Raw genomic sequence first — 27,014 nt, 5'->3', positions numbered from 1 at the left:
TCCAATTTAATTTGTCGTATTGGTTCATGCAAATAGTAACGTTTAATAACAAGAACACTGTCAACTTCTCCAGCACCAAACAGGAAGCAGCAAACAAAAAGAAAAATAAAAATAAAAAAGAAGGCCAGCATTAAATACATAAGGGAGGAAAGGGTAATTGACACAATTTCAAAATAAAACAAATGTCCAAACACAGTAATTTTAGGGGCAAATCATGACAATTATAGAGTCGTGTTACAAACTTTAAAATAAAATAATAATTCTACTACTACTACTACTAAGAATAATAATAATCATAATAATAATTTAGAATAATAATTTAAAAAAAGCAAAAAAGTCTGGGGGAAAAAAAACCCTGTACATTTCCACCATCAGCATGATGGGAAATAATGGTAATGGTTTAAATGCTTCTGAACTATTCTTAAGAGCCATATAGAAAAGAGTTGATTCAACACATATTGAACTTCAGCTGAGTCTCTTTCAGACAAGCGATGTAATATGTTGGCTTCATGTCTAGCTGAGCTCACTGTCACAGTCACAATGGCAGTCTCACTAAGTGGCACTATAATACTCTCTGAATGTAAAGACTGCAGCACAAGGTGAAACACGCAGAGAGAATAAATGCGTGTCTTCTCACATCACTGCCTTCTACCGTTATTGGAACACATGTATTATCTCAGCCTTCATCTCTTCTGCACAAAGAAAATAAACTCAGTTTAATAAACTATGAAACACGACGAATGAGCTGATTTTCAGCTGTTGAGGAAATTCTTCTCAAATCCGATCAGTCTATTAAAACTATTTCCCCTCACAGTGTGACCAGAGCAGAGAGGTTAAAAAGCTTTCTACAGCCACAGTAATAATCTGACCAGCTCTCTCCCCCCTATATTAATATCCATTCATGTCAACTGCATGAATGAATCAAGCGAATATCCTGCAGAACACTTTACATTAGAGCTGTCACATTTTATTCAAGAGTCGAACTGAGCAGAAAACAGATATTCCTCGCTATCATAACATTTTAACTCACCACTGCTCTCTCTCTCTCTCTCTTGCTCTACCTCTCTCTCTCTCTCTGTGGTTTGTATAGTGTTTGTTAATATACCTCTTGCATAAAGTAAAGCGGCTGCTAAACACTCACGTATCTGCTTTAAACTGGGCGGACTGTATAAATCCTGAAGCCGCCGGACGCTACAACTAAATCAAGAAGTGTATGTCGGTATTACATGACTACACAAGCAGCATCCTCGTTTTTCTATATGTTTAACACCCAAAACACCCGTTTTACTCCGGCCTTTCACTAAACAACTTTTCAAGTGATTTCACTGTCACAGACAAATTTCCAGTGTCAGAATGAAATAATGAGTTTTGCTAGATTTGCATTTGGTCAGTCTTTTTTTCATCTCCAATAAAATCTAACATGTTTAATATTTCTGTAAGTTTTTAGCGTTGGCTCATGCAGATAGTGATGTTCAACGATGCTTTCTGCAGCAGCAAACTGAGAATGTGAGTCATTTGGTGTGAGGTGGGATTTACAGTAAATACATGAGGGAGGGTCACTGGACACAATGAAAATCATTTCAAAGTAAAACAGGAAGTCATAAATACAAAGGCCAAACACAGTCATTTTAGGGGCAGATCATGACAATTATGGTGTTGAGTTACTAACTTTATACAATATTATTATTATTATCATTATCATTGTATGATGTAGAAATTTCAAAAAGCAAAAAAGTCTGGAAGAAAAGAACAGTAACGACCATGATGAGAAATGATCTCAAAAGAATCTATCCTTGCAAATAGTGACCCTGCAAGATCCCCAGTCCTTACAAGATCTCTGAGACTTATGACACATTGTCTTTAAATGTGAGAGGGTGTCAGACTTTAGTCTTTTACAAGTATCTTCTAAGTCTAGTGTATGCTAGGAATTAGATGTTTCGCTTCTTATCCATCATCCGACGCCGTCACCGAGGAGCGTAATCGGTCCCAAATTCATTCCGCAGCATGACAACAACCGCAAACACACACGCAGAGCCGGCGACATAAAAACTATTTATGGCATTATTTTTTGAAAGCATCCACAGCATTTGTTCTCAAGAGCCTAAAACTTTTACACATTCTCTATGTGACATCAACACAGACAAAAAGTACAACGAAAGAAATCAGTTTCGTAGCTGGAACTGCTCCAAATTTGGCAGAAAATAGATCTTTCACTGCTCAGAGTTGCTGATTGAGAAGAATACATTTTCAGGGGCAGGAGCACAGTGTGGTCGGCTCTATAACTTCCCCCTTCCTGTCCTTCTTTGCGGAGATTTTGTTCTCAGTCCTTTTGCTCATTCATCCACATCTGAAGAGCCAATAATCAACCTTCACGCGGACCATCCACACCCGCCTGCGGTTTTATTTCCACCCACACTGATCAACTGGGAATTCAAGCACAGATTCACCGTGATGGCTTTTCTTTTTCTTTTTTTCTTTTTTTTTTTTATTCTTCTTTTCTTCTTTTTTTTGTGTCCAGTGGCATTTGCAAAAGAGGAGAGCTCTGACATGAAAAAGTTCAGCCTTCTATAATCCGCTTTGCCTTTGTGAAGTGAGTGACTTTGAAACTCGCTATCACAATTACCTCCTCACCACCCCTTCTCCCGCTCCTCCCCCCTCCCCCTCCCCCTCCCCGCACTCACCGGAAATAGAAAGAGAGAAGTCAGTCTCTCTATTAACCATCTGCCTCTCTTCAAATCCTCCCGTTTGTTTGGGGAATTGTAAGTCTCTCTCTCTCTCTCTCTTTCTTTTTTGTTCTTAAATTATCTTTCATTATACTCTAATAGTTTTTCTCATTTGGAGCCTGGTGTGCATTAACGCACATGGAAATTAAAACTTTTTGGTTTGTGACAGTGATTAGCGTCGAGTGGAGGTCAAACATAATAGCTTCTATTTAACAAGAAAATAGATATGATTATACTGCACTTGCTCTCCGCTCAACTTTTGTCCTCAATCTAAACGGTGCTGCTCTGATAGCTCTGCCCTCATTACGCAGCAACAAAAGGGGCCCGGGCCGCCGGTTCACACCGCCGCTCCTCGCTATTTGTCATCCTATATTTAACATCAGAATGGGATTCTGAAGAGAGGAAAAAAAAAAAAAAAAAGGCAGACTGAGACATCTCATAGGTGCTACTCATCCCACCTCCTCCTCATGTTTACTTGTAATATTTATAGTGTGCACCAACAAAGACTTGAGGCTTTTTGTTGCCGTCGGATTGAACAAATCAATGAATATTCAGCGTGTACTGTGAGATTAAGCAGGACTATAGATGACTGAGCGTGTGTGTCTGAACTCTGCTGCATTATTGGTTCATCACCATCTGTAAATATTCTAATCTACCTTGGATTACAGCTGCAATATCTACTTCAGACAGATAAAAAAACACACACACACACATACACACACACACACAGAGCATCTCCTAAACCTACACTGCTGTATGAGTGGATTACAGAATGTGTGTCACAGTGAAGGGACGGTGACGATGATTATTTTTCATGATTTTGTAATTCAACATACTGAAAATGCCGAGGCATCATGTTCACCTTCTTGTTGTTTGGGGGGGGGGGGGGGGGGGGGTAAATCACAAGTGTTAATGTTATGGTGACATTAGTCGGCTGTAAAGCTTTAATCATTCAGCTCAATTAATACACTCTGATAGTAACGATGGAGAGAATGCCACACGCTGCCAAAACTGATTCGTCGTGCGCATAATTTGCTTTGTCTCCACCAAAACTGTAGCTACACATTCCTGCACAGGTTGATTTGTTCCTGAGAGTTACTGAGAGCGAACACGTCCTCCCACTGGAAGCTGAATACACACACGCCAGCTCAGAAGCCTCATGTGCTAATAAAATCCACATTCATCACTCTTCTTTTCATATAGTTGTTCATTACACTGAGATGATGAGAATTGTAAAACTTGAAAATGTCTAATAAGCTTTTGTAACAAAAATAACAAAAGATGAGATGATGATGATTTTACATTGTTTCTTTTCTATATTTTTTTCTTATGTCACTGAGATGATGAGAATTGAAAAACTTGAATCAATATACGTGTGTGTTGTGTGTGTGTATGTATATATATATATATATATATATATATATATATATATATATATACGTGTGTATGTTTAGTCATTTTTGTCCAAAACAAATATTTAAAGACCTGACAAATCACGTAAAATCATTAGCTCTTTATCTTGACCAGCCACAAGTGTTAAAATACTGCTTACATATTAATGCATCAATGATAAGCCATAGGTACATTTCTCTGATAATACTTATGTACAATTTTGAATACAGAGCGTTTACTTGAATATGTTTGTGTACAAAGAACAAATACCTCCAACCTGTAAAATAACTACAGTAAAAGCTCATGTCCCGCCGTCGCAGGTAATATTTTTCACAACGATTCACTAATGCACATCAATAAATTCTGTATCTGAGTTCTGAAAACTGTAGTTGAACATTTACATTTTGGCACAGGACCCTGCTACAGGGCTGAAAGAAGGGTGTAATAATCGAGGACCTGCTTTAGTTTATAGTGAACTTTAATTGTGCAACTTCCCTGAAAAAAAAACTTACAATTAATCAGTTGACCAGAAGCCTGAACCTGATGCTTTTTGGGGAAGGGGTTTACAGGCTCCACGTGAGTAAAGGAAAAACAGAACTCTGTCTGACTTTTTCTTGTACAGCCACGAAAATGCATCAAAAAAAAAAAAAAAAAAGAGGAAGAAAAAAAAAAAGCACATGAGACCTTCCTTTTCACCATTTTTCTGTTTATTGTTGGCATATTGGTGTGTTTGTGTTTGTAATGTGTGAGAAAGAAATGTGTGTATACTGGATTCCAACTGCATTGTGTACAACACCTTCTGCATTTGGCCGTGTTTTTGTTCTGTTTCTTTATAAACGGACCCTTAACGTTTTGGTTACAATGACACTAAATTACCACTGATTTCAATCTAAAATTATTACCTTCTTTTTATTTATAGACATGATCTTTATCGATATCCAAAAAAGTGGAAAAAGAAAACGAAATAATGTCAAACAATGAGAACTTGAGTTGTACATCTGCTAAGGCTGTTGTGTCTCTCTCCGTGTCTCCCTCTGGGAAAACAAGAAGCCTTCGTCAGGGGAACTTAAACAAGAGTCGAACCTCTGAATCAGAAATGTGGAACCTAGCAAATGGATAGCACGCCTTCAGAACAAGTAGATATAGATGGATTTATATATAGAGTTTTATATTCACCTTGAAACTTTTTAAAAGAGTACAGTAAACACTTCTCACACATGATAGAAACTACTTGACGCCTCCGATTCAGAAAAGTGCAGGCCAAACACTGTCCAAGCCCACGATATGGTGAACAAACCGAATCCAAAGCAAGAAAAATAGAAGGAACAAAACATGAAAATTAAAAAAAAAAAAAAACAAACAACATAAATAAAAAAAAAAATCCTGCCCACAATCTTTTCTTACAAAGTTTGAAGTAGATCAGACCACATAAACAGAATAGAAAAATCTAAAACTGTGGTATTGCATTTTGAAATGCACAAAGATTCTCCTGTACAATTTGGCGTCTCTGCGAGTACAAATGCCTAAAGGGCTCAGTGGCGATTTCTCCGGGTGGCTCTCGTTTTTTTCAGTTTGTCTTACACAGTATACATGTCCAGTCCTCGTGTGGGGTTCATTTTCCTCAGAGATGTATACGTCAGTGCTGTAAACAGGCACACACAGATTGGGGGAAAAAGGACGGCGAGTATCAGTGACCAGTTTTTATCTCTCCGTCGTCACTGCTCTTCGTCATCCTCCTCTGTTTAGGTTCTCAGTCCTGCTGAGACAATGGTGTCCTCCCAGTAAGGCTATCTGTCTACCTGCCCGCACCCATCCGTCCCACCCCCCTCTCCTCCGTGTCCCCACCGTCTCCTAATCCCGAGAGAGAGAGGGGTGCCTCCAAAAGCCCGGCAGTGATCCAAGGAATTCCAGAGAGGAGGGAGGTCTTCCTTGAAAGGAGGGGTGGGGGGGTGTGGGGGGGGGACTGTCTCTCATTTCGTGTGTAGTCATGACTGTTTTTATTTTTTTTTATTTTTCACTGGGTGAGGAGGGATGAGGGGGAGAAGGGCAAAAATGGATTGAAAACTTAACGCTTCTTTGTTGTTTTTTTTCTTCCTTTTTTTTTTTTTTCAATAGCCTTGGTCGTCGGCGAGGAGGCGGGGGGGAGTGATTGTGCAAAGTCACGCGGTTTCCGATATGTCCACGCGAAAGGAGCTAGCAAACCCTTTTCCTCGCTGCAAGAAGTAGAGAGAAACACAACATGATTAGCTGCGTCAGTGTGTGTCTGTGTAATTGTTAGATGGGGGGGGGGGGGGGGGGGGGGGGGGGTAGTCAATTCTGTCTGAGAGGGATGACAGAAAACAAAAGCAGAAAGAAGCCCAGCTCTTAAATGGCCTCATTCACACAGCATTAGTGGGTCCACACACACACACACATGCACAACGAGGGGTAGGAAGTCTCACATCTTCTCATCTGTGGCTGCGTCAATTCACTCCTGTGAAATGACTCATGGATAATGTGTGTGTGAATATGTATGGTGGTGGTGGGGGGTGGGGGGGGGGGGGGGGGTGGGGGGTGGGGGGGTGTTGTTATGAGAATAGTGGCATTGGACGGTGGGTGAGCCGGTGAATATTGCATGGCCAGTTTATTTAGGACAACAACAAAAGAGGGAGGCTGAGGCTGGAGTAGTAACCTCTCATTCATGCCCCCCCTCTTCTCGTCTCTGTCCCCCTGCCTGAGTGCTGTCTGAGTTTGTTGTCTGTAATCACTCAGCTCTGGTTATCACATCCCCCCCCCCCCCACCTCCACCCCTGCACCGCACCCTCAACCCGACCCCAGGCCAGGCCCAGGCCCAGGCCTACAAAGTCCCAGGACAAAAGAGTCTCTGTGTATCACTGACTGACTTGATCAGATTAAGGAGCTTCAGCAGTCTTGGTATCATCATTCTATCCCTTCCTCCACTCCAGCCCCCCCTCCCTCCTCTGACTGTTGTTCCCTCTTTGCCATTATCCGCCCCCCCCACTGCCACCCCCGCACTCATTAGCATAAGGCCCACAGTAATCTACTTTGAGAGAGGAATGGAGTGGCGGTGTTCCTGGGAAACGCAGCAATATTGGGAGCCCTTCACTTCGAGTGCTGCATCATAAGCGCATAATAAGCACATCCATGGTAACTATTAGAACCGGAGCAGCGCACAACAAATACACAGCGTCCTTCAAAGTGAAGGCTGAAACGTGTAAAAGTTGCGGTAATTGTAATTGTTGATTGATTGTTGTTCGGTCGCAGGAAAAGTTCATCAGGTTTAAATTCCGCATATTTTTTACATTATTTCTGTGACTGGATTTTCAAATAGAGACATTACAGCCTGAATGGTTTCTCTCTTTCTCTCTTTTCAAGCCTTTTAGCCTCATAAATATTTTATATTCCATCAGATAGTGTTACATGCCTTTCATCAAGCAACCACAGCCTTAATGATTTCATTAGTTCACTTTACATGTTCTATTATTTTTACAATCCATTTGATGATGTTGACATATTTCAGAGTTTTAGTCAGTAGTAGTAAATTAACGCTAAAACCTCCTCAACATAATAAATGGAATTTTCCCTTAACCTGCCTCAGTTAACCTCCAGTATCATTGTCTGATATCACATGGTCCGTTTGTCAAAAACACCATCACAACAGCCACCTGCCTGCATTTCTACAATTATATCATGAGCGCATTTCACGTCTATTAGTTTTGGTGATGGTGGTGATGCTATAATATTTATTGTGATGTAAGGTAATAACAAGAATATAAGGCTTTAATTTCAGTTTCTTTACAGTTTAAATTGCTGATTCTTTATTTTTTATATCCTTGTGTTAAACTGCTGAATTACTTTTGTAATCACCATAATCAACAGGCCATGACGTTATAATCTGTTATCCTTCCTTTTTCAACCTCTTACACTTCTAAAGCAATATTACTGTATTCTGTATGACAATTTCATTCATTTATTTAACATGTTCCACTCATCATATTCATTTAGACGATATTGACATGAACCTTATTAAGCGGCATCAAATTAAATCCCCACAACTGTTAAGCTTGATTGGTGTTTTTATTTCTCTCTTGCTTTTAATTGCTTGTTAAATATATTATTACTGTAATTCTTCGTCTTAATGAATACAGTCTCATCAAAACCTGCTTCAGCTGTATGGGCTGAAGTTAGGGTCAGGAAGATATTGAGCTTGTAAAATGATGTTTACAAATATTTATATAGTTGTAACCTTTGTAAATCTGTAAAATCAATCAGCTTTCATGCTTTGTGCAGGTGAAGAAAATATTGTTTTTGTAAAAAAAAATATTGTGCATAGTAGAAAAGATGTGTATTTGTAAATAAGAAAAGAGAGTGATTTTGGTCAAAAGAAGTGTTTTGTGAACATCTGTGAACAGATACAGAGTAGAAAACTTTTTGTGAAACTTGGTGCTCAAAGATCCCACACTGTGTGTGACAGTGAAGAGACAAGTAGGAATTTTGACCCTGTTTTTACACCTCAATCTGATTGGACCGTCACAGTCCGATCACAAAGCAGGGTCCTAATCAGAGGGCTGACGGTTCAGTTGTCTGAAAGCTGTAGTAGAGTTTCCTGCTGGATGGCGGGGGGTGGGGGGGTGGGTGTAGGTCTGCACACATACACAGCGCATTAAATATTTTCCATTATTTTCTACACGATCGTCAAATGTAATCAAACCCACCTGGGTTGTGCAAGAGCCTTCAACCAGCCATCAACAGTCACTGTCAAATCAGACTGAGGTATAAAGTCGGGGTCAGATTTCGTACTTGTAACTTGTACCAACGACTTGTAACAAGCATCACACACAGTGCGTGTGTGATGCTTGTTACAAGTCGTTGGTACAAGCGTGGGAAATTTGAGTGCTGAGTTTCACACACGCTTTTCTGCTTCATATCTGTACACAGATGTTCACCAAGAAACTTGTGTGACCTCACCACTGTCTTGTTCACTGGTTTTATTCAGTATTTTGTTTTTGTTTTTTTTTTACAAATACAATCTTTTCTACAAATGCACAAACCTGAATTTCTCCTGCGGATTTATTTTACAGCTTTACAAGGTCAATTTAAAAACTCAGTGATTATTTATGAACATCACGTTACAAGCTTGAAATCTTCCTGATCCCAATTTGAGTAAACTGCAACCTGCTGATCATCTTCTGTGAGGACGCTGCCAGCACGCATTGTGCTCCAACACAGCCTTTCAGAAAGAGCATGAAATTCTAATGTGCAAAATTGGTTGCTTGCTTGACATAACTTTTTGATGAAAAGGATCAGGATAAAAAAAAATAAAAAATTGACAAAAAAAACAGAGCAAATGAATAAAACATTAATTAAAAGGAAAAAAGGCATTTTCCCTGCTGTTCCTAACAGCATGCTGTGGTTTGAAATGATGGCGCTAGGGAAGCAGCACGGCTCTGACAGCCTGTGTCAGATGATGAGAGAGGGGGCCTCTTCAGGCACTGCTTGACAAAATTATAATTAAGCATTATCACCAAATTGCAGTGATTGAGGATGTATCTCTTTGTGGCCTTTGAATGAGAGTTAAGAAAGAGTATTTCCTTGGGAAATGTGAAATTTTCTCTTCTTTTTTTTCCCCCTCTTCTCAATTATCTAAAACAGTTTTTTTTTGATTCTCAGTTCCAATGAAATGACGTCTGTCGAATGAGAATGAGATGTTAAGCTCACTGCCTGCTGTTCTTCTTCACTGATTAAAAACAGCCATTTTTCGTTGCGGGGCTCCGTGAGTGGGACGGAGTCTCTTATATTATAAGGAACCGTTTTTCCATAACGAGACAGAGCTTCTTTAATACTAACATCTCCATCCACATCAAAGCAACCATATAGAGCATAATTGCTTTTGGCATGTTTCATTTGGAAAGGCCCACAGGCCAATCAGTGCAGGAGGTTTGTGTGTGTGTGTGTGTGTGCATGTGTGTGTGTGTGTGTGTGTATGAATTGAAATGGTAGGTTAAGGAAGATAAGATCATCACATTCACAGATAATGGAGATGCTTGACAAAGAGGGAAGAGTTAGTTAAACACTCTGACAAGAGGGCTGAGAGAACAGGGGTCAGACCTGAAATGAATTTCATGCTTCCGTCTGCCGGCCAATCTACGGAGAAAATTGAATTTGGAATCTTTTCTTTTTCACCTAATTCGATCACCACATCAGAGAGCGGGGCGGCTGCTTAGGCCCGAGCAAAAAACACAATACTCACTTAAATAAGCTGGGTTACAAGGTGCTTTGGAGCTAGGCAGAAATGCTTCCAACTCTTTCCTCTCTAGGGAGCTGTGGTGGTGGCTGAGGTGATGAAGGTGGTTGTGGTGGAGGTGATGGTGTTGATGACTGAGAGGCGTCTCTTTGCCAAAGGTGGAGAATGACTTATCGGTCGTTTGGTCTGGGCTTTCAAATACCTCTGTGTCCGGGACAGAGTCCATGCCAGGCACGTGGAGGTTGCTGCGGTAGTCCGGACCCTGGCGCCCGTCGGAGGGCATGAAGCTCGGCATCCAGCAGCGATCGGAGTGGCCCAGGGCCTTACACTCCTCCGTGCAGTTCGAGAAAAGATCAGCACCTGAAGGAGAGATGTTGAAGGGTTAAGTTTTTCTTTCAGAAAATGTGATACCTGTGTGCGCACCTGCACATGCACATCCACACACACACAGACACACATAACTCCAATCCAAAGTATTTCCACAAGACTTTCACAATATGTACTTATGCAACGTGCTCTTTGATTCCTCTTGTCAGAGCTTTCTGTTTCACCATCTTAAAGATCTAAACCTCCTGCACAAAAAAAAAAACTAACACACAGTGAAAGGATGTGGAACAAAGTGACTTTGTGGTTTTTAGTTGTATATTTCCATTTAATTTTACTTTATACTTCTACATCACTGCATTTCAGTGGGAACAATGGCACTTTTAAAGGTACCATATTATATAAAGTGAGATTTCCATGTCTTTTTTGATTTTAAAGTGAGTCTAAGTTCATACTGTGAAAGTTGTTTTTAACAAAAAAAAAGCTGTGAAGAACGCTGCTGGCCCTGGTAGCCCTAAATAAGATAAATCTGACTGAAAGACTTAAACCAGGAAGTAGCTGACCAGAGAATAAGTAAACAAGAGTGTGAAATCTAATGAGACATTAAAGGTCCCATATAGTATAAAGGTGATCTTCTATGTCTTCTTTGATTATAAATCAGGTCTATAGATTCTATATTAATACTGTGAAAGTATCAAAGCCTCAGTCCACAGAGAAATGCACACAGCCTGTATTCAGAAACTGAGCCTTAAAAACCAGCCGTCAGGAGTTCTGGAACTTTGTGATGTCACAACAAAGCAATCACTGCCTTCAGCCATGCCCCAAGCCCCGCCCACCTAGACCCACCATCCAACCTTGCAGGATTTGGTTTCTCTGAGTGTTTTACCTGAAATCTGCTATATTTTTATTGGAACACTCAGAAAACAGCCAATCAGAAGAGAGGCTCAGAGCCTCCTCTCTTCTGATTGGCTCACCGACCTTGTTGTTACTAGGGCTCCAGAGAGAAGCCTGAGAGAGGAGATGTAAAACTACACTGAGATGGTTTTTGGTTCTTAAAACCACAAATATTTCTTCTTATGGATCAACACTTCAAATAAAACACAGGTAAATGTTGTGCACTTAAAGCTCCATATTTGGCACTTTTCCTACCGGCAATAGTTACTAATTATGTTGCTTATTAACTACAGGAGTTTACACACGGAAGATATGATCAGTTTATAAAATATGGAATATGGAGATTTGTTATTATGGAAGCACAGCATATAAACAGTGTCTGCAGAGTTTAGACAGCTAGGCTCTCATATAATAGAGGAGAGTAAACAACCGTCCATTTCAGTCAAAGTCAACTAACAGATGAAACTATATTTATTTTATTCAATATTTACAGAACATACAGAGGCTCTGACATAATGAGGGGAAAAAGCCTTTTTTTGGCCATTCCCCTGTGAGTCACCTCAGAGCATTTCAGGTTGAGAGGTTCAGTAACTAAGTACTTTACTTAAAGATAGATATGAGGTACTTTTATTTTGAACTCAGGACTCAAAACATATTTTTTTATTAAATAAAGAAATGAATGACTGGTTAGGATGAAGATTTGTGGCCTTGAAACTGTTCAAAAACCTTTCTGTGTTTTTTTTTTTCTTGAACAATTTCAAGGCTCCATTTTTTTTTTTTGTACAAAATTGCCCAGGCACACATCCTGAGCTGCAGAGAGGGGCAGCAGGGTTTAAGGACTTGTCTGATTGTTTGTCAGTGAATTTTATTTTGTAAAAATATTTTAGGGTTACTAGGCTTTTTCAAGGAGGAGAAGTGATTCTGTTTTGAAGAATTCACAGAATCCTGGTTCATGGTGTTGTGGATACGTTCTTAGCCTGGGACATGCACACACAGGGAAGTAACATCGCTTTTATTTATAGCGTCCAGAGGGCTTCAGGATATGTTCAGCATATGAAGCCCTCTATCCTCAGACCATCCGTTCAGATAAGGAAAAATCGAGAAGCAGCATTGCTATTTTTATTTTCTTTTTGGACAAACCAAACTATGAAGTAATTACTGACAAAAATAATGCCGACACAGGAAGGTAAACAAACTCATGGATTCTCTAAAGTAATGAAATGATTCATGATGATAAATGCAATTGCTTAAAAGACATACACCAACTGTAATCAGAGGAGATCTCTGTTCTTGACGCAGATAAACTCTGAATTTTGTGCACTGAAAAACAGACAAGAAATAGACATGAAATAAAATAAAAAAGGAGCCAGTTAATATGGGAGATTATGTAAGGTAAATGATTCACTTTCCAGGCAGGGCCGTAGCCTGGATTTGAGAAATATTGAGGTCACTGAGGTTTAAAACCTTTAAACGATTAGATTCTGTTATTTTTTTTTGATAATTCATGTACAGTTTAAGTATTGCATTTTATGTATGTGTGAGATTTATATTAAGGTTCAAGCTCTTAACTGTACAATGTAAATGTATCTTCAGTCAGATGCCAAATATCACAGGTTACTGGATGTTTGTGTGTGAGCTGCAGGCGTCTACGTGTGGAAAAAAAAAAAGAGGAATAGGTGGGTGGAATTTCTACAACAAAGCAAGAGCATGTGTGTGTGTGTGTCTTCAAAGCCACTGCCAGCAAACGGCCCGCATGGACATTAGATTAACTAAACCACAAACTGAGTGATATTGGATTACCAGCCTGCCCCTGTCCCAGGCCCTCAGTCTCACCCCCACCTTTTCAAAACCTATTGTCCCCCCCATGAAAGGCTAGTTGCAGGTATGAATGAAAACCAGTTTGGGCACGCTCACTTTCATGTGGATGTAATTATTTGTCAGGCTTGTTTTTTTTTTTTTTTTTTTTTTTTTTATTTAATGGCAGGGATCGTCTGAGAGAATCACCTTTTGTCAGAGGGCACAGGGAACAAGAGTTAAAGGGGACAGAGTGAGCGGGAACATTAGCTGTTCACCACAGCTATTTAGGCCGAGTGTAAGCCTTAAGCCAAATTGTGTTTTCATCGCCCCATATGTTTTTTTTTTGTTTTTTTTTTGCAGCAGGGCTTAGATCCTGTGTATGCATGTTTTTTTGCAACCTAAGTCTGCTTGTTGTGTGTGTGTGTGTGTGTGTTTGTGTGTGTGTGTGTGTGTGTGTGTGTCTGAGTCGCTGTTTGAGGCTAAAATCTGTACTGTCCAGCTAGGGCTATCTGCTGCTAATCCCTCTGAATACAGACTGATCAGGCTAAGACTGCTGCGTCTCAGTAAGCAGAGTGTGTGAGCGTGTTTTTGTGGTGTGTGTGTCTGTAGCAGTCAGCAAACAGGGAATTTGCTTTGTTACAAAGCGGATTAATTTGGCTTGCCATCACTAACAGCTTGGAAAAGTGCCCAGTCTCCTATCGAGAGGAGAGGGGTTTCTTATTAAATATTAACCAACATGCCATAAATATACCATCACATTATGTTTTAATATGGCCTCTTACACGAGAGGAAACAACTTAGTGTAGCTTGATGGGGGAGGGGGGTTGGGGTGGGAGATGTGTGTGTGTGTGTGTGTGTGTGTGTGTGTGTGATGGGGGGGGCATACGGTATCAGCGCACCTGGACATGCAGGATAGCACAGCAGTGTGAGCAGCAAAAAAAAGAAAAAAAAGAAGAAAAAAAAAAGCGGAAGGAGGACACAGAGTTCTGCTTCCATTACAAAATGGATGCTGTGTTAATTCTCAAAATGGGAACGGGAAATGTGGCATTTAGACTCTGCCAGAGAGATAAGACTCACACAGAGAGACAGAGAGAGAGAGAGAGAGGGAGAGAGAGAGGAAGAAAGACAGAGAGACAGAGGGAGAGGGAGGGTAATTTCAGCCATAAAGCCAGATCAAGACATCTTGATATTTCTTGACATTTTGGCAAAATTAGATGTTCCCCTGGCACATTAGAGAGTGTCTATCGAATAAGGCGGATAAAAACATTTCAGCTGTAAAATTGAACCTCTCACCACACACACACACACACACACACACACACACACACACACACACAGAGGCCGAGCCGTGCTTAAAATGTATAGAAAGCGCGGGGTAATGCCATTATCTCTCTGTGCTGCGTACTGTAGTTCTCCAAGAGTCTTTTCTCAGAGCAGACAGTTAGCACGAGTTTAAAGAGGCTTCGTCCGGCCGCAGAGTAACAGCATCCGCCCTCCACTTCAACACAGGATGGAAAAAAAAAGAAACTGTGTCAACATGTATCGCACTAAGCCAAACACAAGCAAAGAGGCCAGCGAGGACACGCAGCGAGGGGAGGGGGAGGGGGAGGGGGGTGATCTCGAAGCGTGCTGACCCCTTGTTACATCTGGCGCCTCTGTCTCATCTTAGCATTCTGCATGGCGTTCACACGGGGCAAACGCAAAGTCTCGATAATAACCTTCATTTGGTAATTGGTATGCAAAGGTCTGAAAAATGAATTACTGATCAGCGAGCTGTTACCACGGTGATAACGTGAACTGCAGGCCTAAGGAGGAATTCATCACGGCAGCAGGGAGAGAGATGGGAGTGGATTTGGGGGGGGGGATGTTAGGAGCTGAGGGGTGGGTGTGGGGGGCAGGAGTTGGATAAGTGTCTTGACTCAATCTTCTGCAAGTGCGTGACATTGGCTATATTGATAATATGCACTTTACACATGTAGGAGGACTGGAGGGGGGGGGGGGGGGGGGCTCCATAGGCTGCAGAAGTAGTGGCCCTGGAGGGACCAGCAGCAAAATGGGGAGCATTCTCATTCCACCGTGATTTCATTCACGAGGAAAATGTGCCCCTGACGGAATGTACAGAATGACCTTTAACTGCGAGCTTCACTCTCAGCGCTACAGACAAACTCCACAAGTTCCCATTAACCCAGCAACTAAAAAATCCTCCGCTGGAAGAGCCAGAAAAGAAAAAGCTGCCACTCATCAAAGCACCGAGGTCCCGAATTATCCCCCACCACTCACAAGCCTCTGCATATGGACTCCTGCTGCTACATGTGATCGAATAAGGACTTCAGCATGTTGAATTGGTCAGTTATTCTCCTTGTTGATGATTAGATAATAAACCAATTTCAGTTTTCCGTTTTTCAATCCTTTAAAATCATGAACTACCTGGTTCCTTTTCTCAAGTACTTTACTTCCATACAGTTTTGAGCTATTTGAGCTATAAGGGTGAATATATGCATGTGAGGGTCTAATACATACAGCCTACAGCATGCTTTCCTTTACATACATCTATTCATACATACATGCTGTTTGATTTTACATCAATACCCTTTGTTATATTACATCAGTGTGTCTGAAATTCAAAGTACATGTGCGTGAGTGAATGTACATGCCATTAGGAGGGAAAAGACATGAATATAAGAGGGAGAATATACAGTATGTAAGAGAATTGAATGGAGGAATAAACTTTGAGTTATACATTCATTTATGTACAGTATTATATTTCTACTCAGGATGTGAGTTCTTCTTCTACTGCGGCCATTCGTTACAGACAGACAGAATCAGCTTTTGCTATTGGCTGATATGACTCTGGGCTGCGGCACCTTGTGAACAATTAGACACTTGTGCACTTATGAAAATACGATATAGCTTCAGCTCCTCTAACATGGTTTTACACTGTGTTTCTACTGTGGCGTGAGACTTTCAGGTTCTCAAGGAAAATGGAAGGTGCGTGTTTCCTGTGATCACACCATATGAATCTTTTACATTAAATATGTTGAATAGTAGCAGCAGCAGCAGCAGCAGCAGTAGCGGCGGCGGCGGTGGTGGTGGTGGTGGAGATAATAGTGGTAGGTGTGATAGACATAACAGAAGCAACAGCTACGGAATTGAACAATGGTGAATACAAGATTCACCCATTTCTCATCCCCTTCACTACATTAAAACATCCATCCACGCCAAGAACGACGGCGCCAACACGTTGTCACCGCTCTAACTGCACCTGCATATTCACACACTGCGGTGTGTGATGGCACCTAACGTGCAGTATTTGTTTATTTGAATCCTGCATTTGACCTTCACTGCAAATCCTCCCCTCTCTCTCCCTCTCTTTCTCTCTATCTCTCTCTCTCCCACACTCTCTGTCACTCTCCACCGCACACTGAGACGCCTTGAAAACAATCTTGGCTCGGACCAACAAGGACTTTGTTTGGATCATTTTGGATCCGTTATGGGGAACAGTCCTTTCGACAAAAAAAAAAAAAAATTGTGTACAGTGGCTGTGAAATCAGACTCATATTTTTGGAGTCTCGCCCTGTTCGTATCTGTGTTACAGGTGATTTCTGGACTCTTGGTTCTATAAGTGCCTCCTTGATGAGGAAAAACTGAGCGGCTTTTGATCAGGGAACAACCGAGCACACGGCCTGAAACAGCAGAAAATGTTGGCAGTACAGCAGCGACATTTACAGTATATAAAAAATAAAAAAAAAATTTAAAAAAAAAACTAGACAGGAAAATTATGGGGCAATGAGGGTAAACAGGTCCAGCCAGTACTGTTTCCAGCAGTCAGAAACACGTTCAAACGACTCTTACTGGACTATTTCTCTGCCAATATGTAACGTTAATGCTTTAATTTATAGTCCAACGGATTTAGTGCAACATAAAAACCAATATGCTCCCATAAATCTGATTACATGGACAAAAACATCTCTCTGGAAGGAAACAGTGAAGCCTGAATTCCTCCCCCCTCTCTGATGTATTCATAAAGTCTCCTGTCAAAGTCGAGAGAAGTGGGTAACACAGCATTGTGATGGATGCCACGCACACGTTTATTTAACACCAGCGTCTATTAAACGGTGACACAGTTCGACTTCACCCTCGCTGATGACAAACTCAATTAGCACACACAGAATAAAGCCTGTGTTCTTTTTCCAGCATTGTGAGACACTAAGCCACACTATCAATTATCCTAATCAAACAAAGACTTGATGCACAGCTAATAATCTATTTAAAGGCATTAAGCTGGCTGGTAACACTGCAAAACTCTTAACTGTACTCTGTTTACCGCACCAAGGGTACTCAAAGTCGGCGGTGACGTGGCGCCGGGGTCGCCGCTGTGACACGACTGGACACGCAACACGGCAGGGTTTCCTATGTGAGAGCGGGACTGTATGAAGAGTCGAGAGGCTGGAGATGAAACGCCATCACACTCGGAAACAGAAGATAAAGCAGCTGGAAAAATCAAGCTCAGGCAGATGTGAATTTAAAACTTTGATATTTTAGTGGTACCAGCTGAAATATGTCCTCAGTCGCGAGCGTCATTGAGTACAGGAAGCTGTGTGATCATCTTTACTGAAATCAGATCCGACTGTTCCTGGTTTCACTTTAAAGTTCTTGTACAGCTGCTTTTGTTTGACATGTCCACAGCACCAAGTATCAGAAACTGTACCAGAGAACCAAAGGCTAACATCTAAAGGTGGCCCAAATGCATGAAAAATATGTGGATAAATAGCATCGGAGTAAGTTGAACCAATTATGGTTGGTCTTGAGATCTTGTTTACAGAGATATATGATCAGGGCCTGGTATTCAGTACAAAACAATGCCTTTTTCTTTTTTTTTTAAGAACCAGAAACCATCTCAGTGTAGTTATACATCTCCTCTCTCAGGCTTCTCTCTGGAGCTCTAGTAACAACAGGTCGGTGAGCCAATAAGAAGAGATGCTTAGGGACTCTCTTCTGATTGGCTGACTGTTTTCTGAGTGATCTAATAAAAAATATAGCAGATTTCAGATAGAAACTCAGAGAAACCAAATCCTGCAAGGTCCAGGTGGGTGGGGTTTAGGGCGTGGGTGAGGGTGAGGGCGGTGACTTCTTTGTTGTGACATCACAAAGTTCCAGAAGTCCTGACGGCTGGTTTTAAGGCTCAGGTTCTGAATACAGGCTGTGTGCATTTCTCTGTGGACTGACTTAACATAGAACCTAGACCTGCTTTATAATCAGACAACACATGAAAATCTCACTGTATACAATATGGGACCTTTAATGTCTGACTAGATTCATACTCTTGTTGACGTATTCTCTGGTCAGATGGTTCCTGGTTTAAATTTAAGTCAGATTTATCCTATTTAGGGCTACTAGGTCCGGCAGCGTTCTTTCAGAGCTGCTTCTTTTGTTAAAAACAAGAGCTGGCAGGTTTTTCACACAAAATGCTAATGCATGTGAAATAGGACAACTCCATCTACTTACAGCAGCCGGCTGGGCTTCCACAGTGGTTAAAACAACGCTTGAACCGTATTTTGATATTGATATTGAACCTCAAAATTTAAACTAAAATGCATTTATTACACTTCAAGATTATTTTAGACAACTCTCCCATTTGACAACTTGCATTGTGTTGAATGATAAAATAGAGTTCACATCAACCCAAAGTGAAGGGATCTGAAAAGTCTTGCTTTGTTATTGTGACCAAAACCCAGGTATAAATTTCAAACGACACCCAGCCCCACTTTGTATAAAAGAGTGCGACTATTCATGACAGAATGTGAACTCTGGCTGGCAGCATTCACATGAAATGCTAATGCAGTCGAAATAGGACAACTCCATCCACATAAAGGAGTGGGCTGGCTCAGTCCCCGATTAGGAGTAAAAACGCTCCACAGTGGTGAAAGAGAGAAACCTGAAGTAATTGTGGAGGTCTAACTCTGAGCCTATTAAAAAAAAAAAAAAAAAAAAGTGGGGGGGAGGGGTGGGGGTGGCAAATGGAGAGGGTTCAGCTCTGTGTGTTTGTGTTTACTGAAGTCTGTGTAACCCATCCAGCCTGGTGGAGTAACAGTGGAAGTGGCAGGAAAACTCCATTTGGCAGGGCGAGGGCCCCTGCTGCGGCTGACCAGACATGATGACAGGCTCCATCCACAGAGGGCCCGCCACTGAATGAAGACATAAAACCGCCATTCATAACTCAGTGGGGCCCTATTGTATGATCTCAGATGGGTTCCTTTAGGCAGGGAAGATTAAAAAATAAAAAGGAAGAAAAAAAAAAGAGGATGGGTATGGAAGAATATGGTCAGTGAGGAGGGAAAGGAATTAAAAAAAGAAGACTGAAGGGAGCGCAGAGAATAACTGCATGAATGAATGCATTAATTAATCTAATGAACGGATGAATCGCCTGTTTTGTTTGCTACGGCCACAACCTATTTGGTCCGCATCCCAGCACTCCGGTGCGAGCGTGGCCTCATTAAAAAGCCCGTCACGTCTGCTCGAGTGGTCTCCAGCACCGAGTGGCCGAGCTCACAGGGAGCAGGCTCCTCATTAACGCCGCCACATATTTACAAACAGCAGCAGCAAGGGTCCGCTTCCTGCCCCGCCGACGTTACATCATCACGTGTCAGAAATGACAGTGAAAACATTTTCCTATCAAAGATTTTTTCTTCTTCTTCTTCTTCTTCTTTTTGAGGGGAAAAACAGGAAAAGCCACAGTGGCACTAGAAAAGAAATCTCAAAGTACAACACCATCATCATAAAAGCTGATTGTCGGACACAATGAAGTGCTTTAGATGATGCTGGCTCCGGCCATGTGTGACGCTAGCTGTCATCTCTCCAGCCCTACACAATGAGCCGCAACTGAGCAAGAAGGAGTCCAGATTTCAGCTGTGCAGAGAGAGGGGCGGCAATTTGCTCCTGGACCCCCACACAACCACAAAGCCTGCTCCAGGCCTACAGACGCCAGGCAGCCACACATCGATTTGCCCTTTGAGCATGCAGCTTCGAAAAATCAAATAAACTCAAAGAAAAAAAAAAAAAAAGAAAGAAAAAAAATCATAGGTCAAACACACTTGTATAAAAAGCCAAGTTCTTACCGGAGGAATGGCCACGATTGGTGGCGTCATGGTCGCTGTCTCCCTGCTCACTGTCTCCGTGGCCGCTGTCTTTGGAGCTGACCAGGTCTGCCTCCTGGAACGCCGAACTGAGACCAGAGAGAAGAGTGAAATCAAAGCCTCACCCAGCAACTAACAGCGATTCTAATCTTACTGGTCCCATCTCATCATCAAGAGCTTCATCATCACAGTTAACAAGAGTGGAGTGCATCAGCGAATAAACTAGATGAGAGGTTTATTACAGAGTGAGCAGCAGTGAGGAATTTCCATATTTACCTGTTGACACGTCTTGGTCTGTCAACCAGGTAGCTGAGTTCAGCTCGTTGGTGTTTGGTCTGAAAGAGAGGGGGCGGTTTTCAGTGTGTGTTGCTTTGCTGGAGAACCCTATGTAACATGATTAGCATAAAGGGAAAAAAAAGGGAAGAGGAGAAAAAGAAAAAAAAACATCTCCACCATCAGGGCCCACACAGTGCCATGTTGATGTTGGCTATAAAATGAACCTGTGCTTGTGTTCAACCATCAACTATTACACGTATCACTCATATCTAGTGAAGAGTGCGTGTTTGAAGAGGTGTGTTTTCCCACAGGACGGGAACGAGCAGGGCTCTACAGATATGTTGCCAAGGCGCAAGATAAAGTAGTGCACCTATTCAAGCTGGCACAGCCAAGAGACGCATCTTTGTTCTAGTGCAACTCAGCAACATTGTGACCAGTATGCTTAATGCGAACACTCCTCTCCCCAAGGATTCAGTCGCGCGCGCGCGCACGCACACACACACGCGCGCGCACACACACAGAGAGACACACACACACACACAGAGACAGATGCACCCACAGCAACCAGCAGCTCTGAGCCACCGCACATTTTGCTTATACACTTCCTTTATTCTGATTTTTTAATTTTTTTAATTATCATTTCAAAGAGTTTGGAGCACAGCATGATCATGCAATGATTGTTGTTTCACAGCTGACCTCCCTGAGGACTGCTAAAGGAAACATGTCAGCAACCAGTGGTCTAATCATTGTTTGCTTTAATGCCTTTCCTGAAATAAGTCAGAGGATGGTGCAGCACACAGTGTGCATGTATTAGCTCTCAGTAAAAAGCCCTTTGCAGTCCTGGCATGCCACTGAACTGAGGGAACAAAATGTATGGACTAGAAATGGCTCCTGTATGAAACAGATTTTATGTCTGTCACGTAGGAATGTATTTAAATGTTATCAAACGGGCAGACTTTACTTGTCTCAGGGGAGATCCTGTGTATGAATCAGGTTTTAGACATGCTGAGGGACTCTGGATGGAAGGGGGGGTTAAACTGTAGTGGAGGAGAGGACTCTTACCTCGTTTAATAAAATGCTGCCGTTTGATATGATGTCAGGCTGCTGGTCTGTGTACCCTGTCACTATGGCCCCGCACGGGTTGTGATCGGTGTCTGTGCTCCTAGACGGACTACACGGCTTTAGGAACATGAGGTCGGTTTTGGCAGACTCTGGAGTCAGACATACCTGGTAGCAATAGTTCTGGTTTTGGTGGTGGGAGCCGAAGCTCCCTGACTCCTCCACGGGGACTTGAGCTGTACTGGCACCACTCACGTTAACAGCGCTTTGCACCAGCATGATATCTGACTTGCTGAGCTTTTTCTTGCGGGCCCGGGCCTGCTGTGAGCAGCAGGAGCTGCAGCCCAGGCAGCAGTCACTGGTCAGGCAGGTGTAAAAGTTGAGCTTTTTGTCCTTCTGGCAGCGCACAGCCAGCACGATCATGACCAGGAGGAAGATGAAAGAGACAGAACCCAGGGCGATGATGAGGATCAGCGTGAGGTCCAGGGTGCCATCTTTGGCCTTCGCAGCGCCTCCTCGGTCCCCGCTGCCGTGGCCTTCAGCCACACTGTCCACCAGCACCACCAGCACGCTGGCGCTGGAGGACAGCGGCGGCTGGCCGTGGTCTCTCACCTCGATCAGCAGGTCGTAGAGCTGGTGGGGGTCTCTCTTGGCTGACACCCGCCTCGCCGTCCTGAGCTCACCCGTCCTCCAGTCCATCCTGAACATGCCGTTCTCGTTCCCTCTCTGGATGCTGTAGGACAGCCGCGCGTTCTCGCCGTCGTCCGCGTCCATAGCCACGATGCGGGTCACCAGGTAGCCCGGCTCAGCTGAGCGGGGCAGGGGCTCCCTGGCTGTGCCGTTCTTCCCCACGGGGGCCAGCACCAGGGGGGCATTGTCATTTTGGTCCACGATGATTACTTTGACTGTGGCATTGGAGGAGAGCTCCGGTGTGCCCGCGTCTTTGGCCTGGACCATGAATGTGAAATCCTTCAGCTGCTCATAATCGAAGGACCTGAGCGCGTACAGATAGCCCGTCTCCTCATTGATTGACACATACGTTTTGACCGACATGCCCTGGATGTCACACTCTAATATGGAGTAGCTGATGAGTGCGTTCTGCCCGATGTCCGGGTCCAGAGCCGTCACAGCGTGTATGTAAGCCCCTGGCACGTTATTCTCTGTCACATACACATCGTATATGGTCTGCGTAAATGTGGGCGCGTTGTCGTTCTCATCTGACACCTGGACTCGGATGGACTTACTGGTGGCCAGTGACGGTGTCCCTTTATCCCGCGCCACCACAGTGACAGAGTAGGAGTCCGCCTGCTCCCGGTTCAACGGCCCGTCGGTCACTATAGTGAAATAATTCCTAAAGGAGGATTTTAATTTGAACGGGACATCACCGAGGATTTCCACGTGGATCTGCCCGTTCTCCTCTGCGTCCCGGTCAGTCACACTGAGCAGCGCGATCACGGTACCGGGAGCAGCCTTCTCGCTCACGGACTCGGTCACGGTGCTGAATGTGATCTCCGGCGCATTGTCATTCATGTCGTTGACTTTGACCAGCACTTTGCAGTGCGCGGGCACGGCGTTTGGACCCAGATCCTTGGCCTGGACAAAGATCTGATACAGGCTGCTCTCCTCGAAATCCACCTCTCCGCGCACCTCGATGCGCCCGGTGCGCGGGTCGATGCTGAACAGGTCCTTTACGCGGGTGGAGATGTGGTTACTGAAGGAGTAAACTATCTCTCCGTTTATTCCCTCGTCCAGGTCGGTGGCGTTCAGCTGGATGACCAGCGTGCCCACCGGTGCGTTCTCCGAGAGGCTCACCGTGTAGACGGGCTGTTCAAACACGGGCACATTGTCGTTAGAGTCCAGCACTTTGACTACCAGCAGCGCGGTGCCAGTCCGCGGAGGCTGACCGCCGTCAACCGCGGTCAGCACGTACCTGTGCGCCGCCTGCTGCTCCCGGTCCAGCGGCTTCTCCAGGACCAGCTCCGCGAACTTGTTTCCGTCCGTTTGGGTCTGCACGTCAAGGTAAAAGTAGTTGTTAGTTGTGATATCATACGTGCGTAAAGCGTTGGAGCCCACGTCCGGGTCGAATGCGCTCTCCAGGGGGAAACGGGTGCCCGGAGTGGCGCTCTCTGAGATCTCCACCGTGATGTCTGTCTCCGGGAAGCTGGGCGGGTTGTCGTTAATGTCCACCACCTCAATTTCGACCCGAAACAGCTCCAGCGGGTTCTCCAAGAACACCTCCATGTTGAGCTGGCAGCTGGCGCTCTGCTTGCAGATCTGCTCCCGGTCGATTTTCTCGTTAACAAACAGCACGCCGTTCTCCAGGTTCACCTCCAGGTACGGTGTTCGAGAGCTGGGCACCACCTGGAAGCGGCGAGAGGCCAGTTTGGTAAGGTCCAGTCCCAGGTCTTCGGCGATATTCCCCACCAAGGTGCCATGGTCCGCCTCCTCCGGCACAGAGTAGCGTATCTGAGAGAGCACTCCATCCGTGATGCACAGCACAATCACAAGCACAATCATCGCCGGAAAAACAAGTGCACTTCGGTAAAAAAGATCATAAACCTTGTTATCCTCTGTTAATGGACAAAATGTCAATTTCCATCACCCATTTCAGTCGGGAGGTAAAAGTCTCCAAAATGCGTAAAAGTCTCCAAAAACGTTTAAGGCGTCCGGAAAAATGTGTCCCATCAAAAGAGAGGCATTTGGAAAAAAAAGAATAGAGGAGTTTTAATGACTGCAGAAGCTTTTTGTTTTCTATTCTAGCTCCACTGTCTTTCACTTCAGCTGCGTCCCGGAGAAGCTACAGCGCACATTCCAATAAAGCGCAGTGCCGCTGGAGTGATGAAGCCAGTCTGGACAGGAGTTGGAAAAAAAGAAATCATAATCCATATTAGAAAAATAGGAAATACATGTTTATTCTGTGACGGCCCCTAATCATGAAATAAAATTTCAAGATTTGGCCTCTTTGTTTTTGTTTTTTTTGTTTTTTTTTCTGGCTCTGTCTCCTCTTGGCAGCCTGCTCCCTCACTGCGGTCTCCTCCACTCCACTCTACTGATGCTGTTCACTCAACAATTTGCTTTTTTCCCCGCATCGCACCTCCCCCTCGCAGCCCCCGCGGCTGTAAATCACGCTGATAGCTCTCCCCTGATTGGACGGCGCGGTTGCCCGTCAACGTCCGCTCGGCCCACCTCTCCTTCACCGTTTCTCATGGCTATCTCTCTCTCTCTCTCTCTCTCTCTCTCTCTCTCTCTATACCTCCCTCTGAGAGCTCGGACTGTGGCTTCTCTCTGGAATACCTGAAAGAAAAGAGGGAGAGAGAATGACAAGGCTGGACGTTTATTACTTTAACCCTTCAGCTGCCAAAACCCTGACCACACTACCCCCCCAACCCCCACCACCTCCACCACCACCACCACCACCACCTTACCTCCCAGTCATGTGGGGGGGGGGGGGTTTCATCTAATGAACCAATGGGTGATTACAGTGGAGTGGAGGACTTGTTGACTCGGGTGGCCGGGCCCTGCGCGAGCCTAAGGACAGGCTGGGTAAATGCATGCAAATCTTGTGATATGTATGCAGTGAATCATTCGCCATTCATGTGCTGCTCTCAAGGCTGTGCGCTATAATTACACCCAGTAGTAGTAACGTTATTATCTCTCCGCCACACAGCAGCGGGGCAGAGAGTCAGGGACGGCGGCGGATCTGCGGACCTCATACGACCCCTAGCGGCGTAAGCGCGAACTATGGGGTCTGATTCATATCAAGGAGCATGTATAGATAATTTTCTGGTTATGACAGCACAGGGACTGTTTTTATAGGCTATGCGTGGAGCAGTGGGGCCAGAGATCTGGATGCAGTAAATCGGGACAATCAGTATTTTCAATGAGAGCAGCAAACCTCTGGAATTAACTTCAGGAAAGGGATCCAGTATTTTTTAAAGCAGCTCTAAGGGTAAGTCTGGTGATATAAACCATTCCTTCCTCTATCTATACACAAAGCTAAACATCTTTTATAAGTCAAGGAATATCTCAGTTCCTTTTTTCTGTCTATACTACTGTGGACATTTTGGTTGAAACCACAGTTGTGTTGTTTTTGCTCAATTTCTCTATGCATAAAGCAATTACTAGAGGATTCCTGGTATCAGTTCTTTGCCTGTGTTATTATTTGAGTTCATAACTTAATTTTTTGTGGTTTCAGAACATTTATTTTACAGCCACAACCTTCGAATACTGAGCAATTCAGATCCAGGGTTAAGATAGTTTGTTGGAAATAACAGCAAACCTTTGGTTCACAACATTATATTCATATGAGAGTTGATAAAGCCGTCTCATCTCAAGGTCCACTTACTCATTTATATTGGAGCTTTTGATTGATATTCATGTTTTCATTTGTTCATTTATCACAGACAAACAAAGAGAAATATTCCTGGAAAAAAGGGTAACGCACACACAACATTAATAACGGCATTAGAAAAATGTTGCAATTTTTAAATCATGGAAAATGCATCAAATATAAAGGAACATTAAACATAAGAGTAGAAATCTGGGCATTTGCGTGGACATTATTTCACATTTATTTTCACCTTTCAAAGGGAGGCCAGGCCTGAATGGCAGTATGAGGAGTTGCAGAAAAAAACGATACAAGATCAGACAACATGGAGCAATATTAAAAACAGACAAAGCAACGCTATCAAATGAGTCATCTACCATAGAGTTAATAATCTTCAGTATCAGATTCATCCATTTTCCTTTGGCAGATTAGTCAAAGTGGCTGGAGCAGAAAACAGGGAGGCTACCTTCCCTAACTCTGTACATTTGGAGAGGTAATTGCACATAACATCAAATGCATCATTTTACCATTCACTTATTATCTGTAATTAGTTAATTACATGAAGAAATGGACGTGGATGTCGAAGCTATATTAGAAATATACACCTAAAAATAATGATCAACTTGAAGTCTCTGATTCTGTTGTGGTGGATGTTGTTGGAGGGATTTCTGTGTGTATGATGTTTGTTTGATGAAATAGTAAGATTGGCTTGTGTGGTCCTGTTGATAATCTGTGCAGCATTCATGTTGTCATGCTTGTTCACGTACCTGATGTCAGTTGGTTTAGACTAAAACATCATAAATAAATAGGCTTATACTATAAATATATTTTTATTTAATCTAATT

At 43.2% G+C, this 27,014-nt stretch overlaps 1 protein-coding gene across 4 annotated transcripts; it reads right to left on the bottom strand.

The window, feature by feature from the left end:
* Positions 1-4,221: 4,221 nt before the first annotated feature.
* On the bottom strand, positions 4,222-25,019 carry pcdh10b (protocadherin 10b). 4 transcript variants are annotated; one of them, XM_056383011.1, is made up of 6 exons: positions 22,011-25,019; positions 20,784-20,842; positions 20,490-20,596; positions 10,366-10,719; positions 10,224-10,259; positions 4,222-6,328 (listed from the first exon to the last, which is right to left on the bottom strand). In XM_056383011.1, exons 1-6 carry the CDS (start codon positions 24,357-24,359, stop codon positions 6,309-6,311), a joined length of 2,925 nt encoding a protein of 974 aa, XP_056238986.1. In that variant the 5' UTR covers positions 24,360-25,019; the 3' UTR covers positions 4,222-6,308. The 4 variants fall into 4 exon arrangements, with proteins under 4 accessions (XP_056238986.1, XP_056238984.1, XP_056238985.1 ...); XM_056383009.1 differs by having other exon boundaries at positions 21,846-25,018; XM_056383010.1 differs by lacking the exon at positions 10,224-10,259 and having other exon boundaries at positions 21,846-25,014.
* Between the last annotated feature and the right edge of the window lie 1,995 nt (positions 25,020-27,014).

Source organism: Seriola aureovittata, chromosome 8, assembly GCF_021018895.1.
Source record: "Seriola aureovittata isolate HTS-2021-v1 ecotype China chromosome 8, ASM2101889v1, whole genome shotgun sequence".
Taxonomy (NCBI): Eukaryota; Metazoa; Chordata; class Actinopteri; order Carangiformes; family Carangidae; genus Seriola; species Seriola aureovittata.
The sequence above is the reverse complement of the archived record's forward strand: the minus strand, read 5'-3'. Positions and strand labels throughout refer to the sequence as shown.

Bases quoted from the DNA above. Each gene is read 5' to 3' on its own strand.
- pcdh10b (XM_056383009.1), bottom strand. From the start codon at position 24,359: ATGATTGTGCTTGTGATTGTGCTGTGCATCACGGATGGAGTGCTCTCT. The intron at 10,260-10,365 runs GTGAGTATTGTG...TTTTCTCCGTAG, and splicing joins TTGTAACCCAGCTTATTTAA to ATTGGCCGGCAGACGGAAGC. The intron at 6,329-10,223 runs GTCTGACCCCTG...TACTTCTTGCAG, and splicing joins AAGCATGAAATTCATTTCAG to CGAGGAAAAGGGTTTGCTAG.